Genomic DNA, 8,825 nt, shown 5'->3' on the forward strand with positions numbered 1-8,825 from the left:
CGTATGCACAACATACAAGAGGAGCTTTATTGGTGTCATCAGGTCTTCTCTGAAGAGGGAAAGGGAGAGGAGGATTTCCAGCAGAAATCATGGGCTCCTCCCTAGCATCCCTCTTTAGGTATAGGCCATAAAGAAGTGTGATAAAGGGGTGCCTGGGTGGCACAGTCAGTTAAGCGTCCCACTTTGGCTCAGGTCATGATCTCACGGTTCATGGGCTCAAGCCCCACATCAGGCTCTCTGCTGACAGCTAGCTCAGAACCTGGAGCCCGTCTTCAAATTCTGTGTTTCCTTCTCTCTCTAACTTTCCCCTGCTCACGCTGTCACTCTCTCTCTCAAAAAATAAATAAAACATTAAAAGGGAAAAAGTGTGATGAAATCAACACTTTGTTACATGTCTATTTATCCCTTTCTGGTTAAAAATGAGTAACTCACCACTGTTTTATCTGACACATCAAAACAGATTACTCTAGAAGCATCAGCAATTGCACTTTCTAAAACTCATAAACATTTTAGACAGCTCTGCTGCTCAGATATGAACATGAACTTTGTAAGCCCACCTCTCCCTAGTAGAGTAACTGGACCTAAGACAGTTCTTACCTAAATATTCAAAGCCCAAGGAAAACAGTAGCCTTCTAGGAAAGCTCCTTTCTCGCAAGAGTAGTATGCCCTCAAAAACAGTGTCATTTGGTATATTATTTATAAAATGACCAAATCTAGAGAGATTTTAATTTATCCATAGCAAAAAAACAAAAAACTTTCCAGAATGGTTACTTAGCATTTCTTTTTTCTTTTAAACAGCAGCCTTATCAAAGCAAGAAACCCTTTACATTTATGCAGAATGCTGTTCTGATAATTGTCAGGCTGTTTTGGCTATATTTTGCCAAGTTTAACTGAGAAAATACTGTTATAAGGGTACACACGAATCTCATGGCAACTGAAGGTCTAGCAAAAAGAAAGGTATTTGCTGACTCCTCTTCAACCTGCTGGGACGTGGCAGCCAACACCTGCCACAGCTCTCATATCTGCACAGCTTACCTGCTCTAGCACCTTGTGCCCATTGCACTGTGCTTCTGCATCCCTTAATCTAAACTTTACGGTGGCGGGAGGGGGGGGGGGGGGGGTCAAGAACTGGATGAGCCCGGGCTATCTTTTCTCAAACTGGGTCATAAGCCCTAGGTGGCTGGCCTGTGTGTGACCTACACTGCAGTGGACAGGGCTGCAGTGGGATTCCATGTTGTAGAAATATGTGCTTGGGCTCCAGGATACCTCCAGGATTCCTGCAAAGGCCTCTGGAAAAACACCTCTTAGGTCACGTCTTTTCCCCCACCCTCACTCATGACTCACGTTGGCCAGAGGCAGCCCCCTCAAGGGTTTGGTTGCTGCAGATGCAATAGGGAACACACAGAAACTGAGAAGGGCTCTTGAGATAATCAGCACTCTCACTGCCTAACAACTCCTATCCCTGTGTTGGGTTCCAGGGGCAGAGACTGGTGTTTTGCCTTCTTGAGCTACTGTCCAAGCATCTGGAGGAAAGGCAGCTGTCGGAGGGCAAAAGTTCTTCCTACAATGTGTGGGCTGCAGGCACTGAAGGGCCCTTCGTGGAGAGGGTGACTGCAGTTTGGAAGAGTACCTTCCGCCTGGAGACCCCCGAGCAGTACCAGGCAGCGCTGGAGCAGCTGCAAAGTATCAAGTACCCATCTGCTACAAATAACACTCCCTCCAAACAGGTACGCTGTGTGCACTCTGCAGTAAGCCTTCCTTAACCCATGTCTTGTACAATAAGGAAACAAGCTGAATGCCAGTTTGCATTTCAGAAAAGACTAAGGCAACCTGGAAAGATCCCTTCAGACTAATTAAGGCCCTTTAGCTCTGAAGTTAGTCTTAGATCAGTAGTCTCTTTAAAAAAAAAAAAAAGGCCTAAACCTACAGAAAAGCACAAAAATATAGTGCCCATCAACCAGAATTGACAGAGTTCACATGATTTGTCATTTTGTTTCATTGAGGTTTTTTTTGGTTTTGTTTTGCATATTCTTCTAGTTTTTAGTAAAAGAAATACAATAAGGTTGAAGTCCCAGGTGTCTCCTTCCCCTTTCCTAGGCAGCCCCTAGGTCACTCATAGGAATTGTTTTGTGCCTTATTGCAGTGACCAGTTTGTAAAATCTATCCGTATTGATGCAGAGAGATAAAGTTGATTCATTACAGGAGCTATGCCCATCCTATAAACGTATGTCAGTTTACCTACTTTTTCTTTTGAAAATGAGAGAAGTGTCTTATTTTTGTGGAACAAGGCTTCCTCAAACAATGTATAGTCCCTTGGGAAACAGTTTGGCAGTTTCCTTTAAAGTTAAACAGAGACGTGTCCAGTGACCTAGTAATCCCACTGCCTAGATATTTCACTAAAAGAAATGAAATCAGGTGTCCACACAGCCTTGTACACAACTGTTCGCTACAGCTTAATTAACAGCAGCCAAAAGCTAGAAACAACCCAGACGTCCATCGGCTGCTGAATAGATGTGCAAACCAGCGTATCCAGACAGTGGAAAACTATACGTATACGTGTAGTGGTACAAAGGAAAACGCTAATGATGTACAAACAATACTGGTGAATCTTGAAAGCATTATGATAAGTGAAAGAACCAAGACACAGACTACACACTCTGGTTCCATTTCTCTGAAATCTAGAAAAGACTAAATTTATAGTGGCAAAGACCAGATGAATGGTTGCAGGGGGTGAGGAGAAGCGGGGAGAGAGGAATGCCTGCAAAGGGGCACATGGGAGTACTCTGCAGTGATGAAAATGTCCTGTCTTGATTGTGGTGGTGACTGTCGCATGTATATCTATAGAGATATATGTATTTATCAAAATTCATCAAATTGCTCACTTAGAATTGATAAATTTTCTTAATTGTACTCCAGGATGGTTGGTTAGTTCCGAAACTCACTTTTTGTTTTAATTAAATGCAAATGTCACAGCATTTTTTCAGCATGAACAGACTTTAACACCAGACAAGGTATGTTGCTGTACAACTAGATGTGGAAGCTTCTCAGGCAGGGAAGCAAAACTGGGTGGTGGAGACCGGAAGACCTTGCTTAAACGCACACTGTGTCCTCTCTTCGAAGAGCAGTCAGTAGGAATATTTCTGTGTCATCCCACTGCTTGCTGTGCAAGAATGTTTGACTGAAACTCTGGCTCTTCCCTCCAGCTTCTGCTTCACATTTGCCACGACCTGACGTTGGCAGTGCTGAGCCAGCAAGCAGCCTCCTGGGACGCGGCTGTGGAAGCCCTGCTTCATGCTGTGGTCCGGAGCTACGACTCTGGAAACTTCACCATCATGCAGGAAGTGTACTCAGCCTTTCTTCCTGAGGGTAAATGACCCCCACCTTTGCTGGGGCAGGCCTCCTAATGAGTGGTATAAACACTACCAATGGTGCAGTACCTGGAGTACAAACATCATTGAAAGATAGAGACTGGCCAGTGGTGTCAGCACCACATTTGAATTCTCTTGCCCAAGCTCCTAAGTGGTAGCCAGAACAGCTGAACTGGTTTCCGTTACCTGGCCCTGCCTACCTCCTGACCTACCTTGCTGCCTTCTACAAATTTTAAGAGAAATAGCAGTGTGCTCAGCAGTTAGTTAAGAATGGAGAAGCACATGGGGTGCCTGGCTGGCTCAGTTGGAAGAGCATGCAGCGCTTGATCTCAGGGTCGTGAGTTCGAGCCCCAGTGTTGGGGTAGAGATTCCTTAAAATAAATAAATAGACTTAAAAAAAAAAAAAACGGAGAAGCACAGCAGAAGACATTCTTTGAACTGCATAATTAGTCACTAAACTAAATCACTGATTTTTCAGAGAATAGTGGGATTATATCCCCAGAGCTTTCATAGGAAGATGGAATACTTTTTCTATAATGCTTTGATTGACTCGCAGACTGCAGCAACAAGAATGCTGTCCTAGGTCAGGAAATGCTTAGCTCCGATTGGCTTTCAGTGAAAGGCATGTGGCCCCATGGATCACTGCTGTCCCTGTTCTTGAGCTCTGCCTCTTGGGTGATAGGAAACGTAAGGGGAGGGGGAGCCAGATTTCTAGCAGTTACAGAAACCACAACCCTAAATCCTTCTCTTCTTCTAGGCTGTGACCACCTAAGAGACAAACTGGGTGAACATCAGTCCCCTATCACACCAGCTTTCAAAAGTTTGGAGGCCTTTTTTATTTACGGACGTCTGTATGAATTCTGGTGGTCTCTCTCCAGGCCTTGCCCTGAATCCAGTGTCTGGGTAAGAGCTGCTCACAGAAAGACAACTTCTGCTGAGCAAAGCCAGCAGACAGACGGTGCCAGCCCTCAGGAAACAGACACTAAAGCCTCTCGGACAGAGCCAAGCGGGCCTCCAGAATTAGACTTGAGACTCACAGAAGAAAGCGAGCAAATGCTGATCACTTGTAAGGAGCTCTTTTCAGAAAAACACGCCAGCCTCCAAAACTCACAGAGAACCGTTGCTGAAGTACAAGAGACCTTGGCAGACATGATCCGCCAACACCAGAAGAGTCAAGTCTGTAAATCCACAGCGAATGGTCCTGATAAGAATGGACCTGAACAGGTAGCAGAACGGTCCCTCTCTAGTCTTCAGAGCCAGTGGTAAGTATTAGGTGGAAGTGGAAATACCCTGCCAGCTTCTCAGATAAAATCAGCGTGTGATGAGCCTGATCAGGCCAAGCTGGCACCATCGTGTAGAATGCACAGGCTTTGGAGTCTGACATGGGGTTCAGTCTGGCTCTGCTAACTGAGCTCAGGCAAGATTCTTAATGTGTCTGAGCTTTTGTTCCTGTATGTGCAATTGGGAGTACCTACTCCTACCTTGCTTGTTTGGGGAAGTAAATGAGATCACAAATACTGTTAATAGGACAGGGGTGCCTGGTACTCTGTACATTCAGTGTCTAGACTGGATTTCAGCTCAGTCATGATCCCATTGTGGGACTGAGCCCCATGTCAGGCTCTGCCCTGAATGTGGAGCCTGCTTGGAATTCTCTCTCTTTTTCTCTGCCCTTCTCCTGCTTGCACTCTCTCTCTAAAATAAAAATAAAAAACTTTTAAAAACTGAGTAAAAAAATAATATGACAATAAAATCGTACCTTTGAGCAGTATGTATATCCCCCCCAAAAGTAACCAAGTACAATGGGGAGCTGCATTATTGCATCATTAATGAAAGCCACAGTTTTTCAGTTGTTCTACCCTATCCCAGAAAATACCAGAAAGGGTACTGTACAGAACACACTGAATTGAGAAAATCTCAAATGATCAGAATGTAACATCCTAATCACTTCCATTGAACATCGGGGCCAGGTGGATGACAGGAGCCAATCACCAATCACTAGAGCTCATTTGCATTATTACAAGGTCTTCTGCTGTGGGCATTTGAAGTGATTAACAATTCTTGGTTATTATGCTGAGTGCCTTTTACCTAGATTATTTCTCTCCCCCATACAGGGCCTAAATAAAACACAGTTACTAGTACCATCAGTAAACTAATAGCTATTATTACTAACTGAAAAAAAAAAAACTAAGATATTTTGAAGCCCTTATATATTTATTGCAATAAAAATAGTCTCATTGAAATCCTGAGTCAGTTTTGAGTCATTTCTTCAGTAAGCTATCACACTCTAAGCAGCTTTAGGTTTGGTTTTAGTAACAAGAAAAACACTAAAAACTTTTCTAACTCAGCAGCTCTTAACCTTTGGATCACAGGACCCTTTGAGAAGAATGAGCATCCATACACACATGCTAGGAGCCGGGGCTGTCTGACCATTCCCCAGAGTGATCCAGGCTTTCCGCACTTGGCTGCCCGGAGAATCCCCTGAAGGGCCTAAATTTTCATTAGAGTTATGTATCTAAGAAGTGGGGATTTGGCAAATGGTGAGGAGTGGTACTTCATTTTGAAGACTTCATATCATATCACATTAAATTCCATCCTCTTGACCTTTGTATTAAAGATGAAAGAGATGACAAATGACTTTTATTTACAGGATAACAGTTAAAAGTTTGGTGGGGCATGGTATATACTTACCCTTCTTTTTTTTTTTTTTTACTGTTAGTAGTCAAGAAGAAAAAAATCAGCCACTTTCTCTGCCTGATTTAACCAAAAGGCTTACGGAGGCAAATGAGAGAATAGCTAAATTTCCTGAGAGTGTTAAGGTAAGATAGTAGTTCATTTAATAAAACATTTTTTATATTATTGACTGTACCAAATTCTTTAAGGTCATCTAATTCTCTGTTCCACTTGTAAAGTCGCTACATATGTATATATGCTTAAAAATGTAGGAGCCTGTTGTCTTGGGTTCACTAAACTGTTTTGTTAGAATAGGAGTATTGGCAACACAAGCAACTTTATACCTGTCTTCGGAAAAATGGAATGCATTTTGTAACTGGGAGGTAAAATAAAATTAAAACTGGTACCATGTATTTGATAGCTTACAGAGGGATGGGTGTATTTGAATGAGGCCCAGGTATTAAAGGGAAACCATGTTTTCAGTGAACTGAGCAGGGCTTTAGAAGAGGATCTGTCATGTGAGAAGGCTATCCCAGTCTGAGCCCTCCCAGTTTGGAGTATCATCTACCCCTAGAGTAGCTGAGGAAGAGCCTTACAAGGGAATGGTTCAGCCGCACCTGCGAAGTGTCACTACATGAGTCCCGAGTGGCTGGGGCCTTCTCCGCAGGTCCGTGTGGCTCCTCTGCAAATGCTTCCATGTTCACCCTTGTGTCCCCTTCCAGCTCTGGCCCTTCCCAGACGTGCTGGAGTGCTGTCTCATCCTGCTTCACGTCGGGGCCCAGTGTCCTGGCAGTGTGACGCCAGACATGCAGCAACGGGCCCAAGAGCTCCTTCAGAAGTACGGCAACACTAAAGTTTACAGAAGATACTGCCAGACCTTCTGCCCGTGAATTCTCAAGGACCTTTATGGAAACTGCCAAATTCAAAACATACCACACCCCTCGCCGCCGTTACGCCTCGCCAGACATTCTCTTTGGTCCCTAGATGTTTTTGCAGTGATCCAGATAATACAAATGAAGGTCAAGTTCGAATGGACTCTACCCTCAGACATAGCAGAATCAGACTTTGGACTCCATTGTGGTTTCCTGCTGGAGGAAGATGATGAAAAGCCAGCTGTAGGAATTCAGAACACCTGCAGTGTGATTGATTGTTGGTCATCTCTAAAGCCTTATGCAGGTTTCACCCAAAGAGGAGAAACTTTTTAACCACACAAAGTGTTACATCCTTAAACACAAGCTACCTTTATAAATACTTTGCCTGATGGTAAATGTGCCATTTTTGTTGGAGGTAGAATTGATAATATTTTATGGTTTTTTGTTTTTTACTGGTTTTGTTAACTGGGGTTCTCCCTTTCTGTTTTTTCAAAGACAACTTTGAATGTGACATAGGCCCTTACCCATCATGTGTTGACTCTACCCTCCATCTGAACTTTAGATCAAAAATTTGGTTTTATTGTTTTGTGTAATTGCTTACTTGAACACATCATTTACTAAAGCTTTAGAACAAATAACTAAAACACAAATGTGTCTTATCCCTTCAGTTTTATAAGAAATGATTAATGGTGATCACAGTAGCTCAGGAAAAAATTGCTGTTTCAGTGGTTCTTAATCTTTTTTCGATCTTAGACCGTTCGGGAATTAGAACCACAGATGCTCTTTGAAGAAAAATGTGTAATTTTGCATATGTAGCTTTTGGATCATTGGACTTGAGCATAATGGGATCCTACATACTATTTAATTATAAATCTTTGTTCTTCCTACCCTTAATCCCCACATTATTGAGCATTCTCTTGAGGTCTTTCCTTCTCTTTGGTTAGTTTAAATAGTTGGACAGTGTCAGGAACAGATGTTTCTGTAGTAGCCCAGTTGCTGGGATATAAAAATCAGTTAGTCTGGGGTAGGATTGGGAGGGAGCACTGTTTCCCAATAACGTAACTGTTTTATTTTGGGATTCATTGTGAAAGCTCTTCTGCTTGAGTGTCCAGTTTATTTTTCAGTTTCCTATGGCTGCTATTGTTGTAGGCAGCAAGAATAAAATTCATTAACAGGAACTCTATGAAGGAAAGTTTAAGTCACAGTTATTAAAGATCTGACTGACCAGGGATTTTGTTTGGATTAGACCTAGCTTTAGAATTTAAAAATGCTAAATCCAAAAAAGCAAATACTGTAGAATTTAGATGCTCAAAGTTCTTTAGTTACTTGAACTTTAAGATGCATTGTTACTAGGGATGGAGAATCTCCTTGGCATGCTATCAGTGACTAAATTACAAATCAAATCTTGACAATTCCCTGTTAAAAAATTATTGCAGTAGTTTCCCATTGTTACTGGAAAAAAGAAAGATCTTCTTGCAGGGCTTAGAAGGCCCTGCCTGATCCAGTCTTTACCTCTTGGCCTCCTGTTTTTACACTCGCACCCTTGCTTCTACATTCTACCCACACTGGTCTCTTAGGCTGCTGGAACCCACCGAGTTCTCATGTCATCTCAGTAGCTTTTCTATGTTGTTCCTCTGCCTCGTCCATTCTTACCCATCTCTCAGATCTCTGCTTAAATGTCCTTTCTCCAGAGACCGTCCCTGAACCTCAACCTAAAGGACATCAGTGTGCTGTACTTTACAGCTCACTGCATTTTTGTGAATTATGTACTCTGGCAATGCAGATTGTAAGCTCCAATAAGGGTAGAGATTATGTCTTCCACGTGCTGTTTTATTCCCAGCACCTATTTAGAGTAGCTATTATCTAGTAGGTACACAACAGAAACTTGTGGACTGAATAAATTAGGAAATGGAAA

General features: G+C 42.7%; 1 protein-coding gene across 2 annotated transcripts in view; it reads left to right on the forward strand.

The window, feature by feature from the left end:
• Nucleotides 1–7,569, forward strand: part of GEMIN5 (gem nuclear organelle associated protein 5) — a 41,015-nt gene extending 33,446 nt beyond the window's left edge. For both annotated transcript variants that reach the window (XM_029942965.1, XM_029942966.1), the window contains exons 24-28: nt 1,479–1,727; nt 3,204–3,366; nt 4,126–4,630; nt 6,085–6,184; nt 6,761–7,569. In XM_029942965.1, coding sequence (XP_029798825.1) covers nt 1,479–1,727; nt 3,204–3,366; nt 4,126–4,630; nt 6,085–6,184; nt 6,761–6,928 — 1,185 coding nt within the window. In that variant the 3' untranslated portion in view covers nt 6,929–7,569. The remainder of the gene's footprint in view (nt 1–1,478; nt 1,728–3,203; nt 3,367–4,125; nt 4,631–6,084; nt 6,185–6,760) is intronic.
• The last annotated feature ends 1,256 nt before the right edge of the window (nt 7,570–8,825 follow it).

This window comes from Suricata suricatta, chromosome 6, assembly GCF_006229205.1.
Source record: "Suricata suricatta isolate VVHF042 chromosome 6, meerkat_22Aug2017_6uvM2_HiC, whole genome shotgun sequence".
NCBI classification, from domain to species: Eukaryota; Metazoa; Chordata; class Mammalia; order Carnivora; family Herpestidae; genus Suricata; species Suricata suricatta.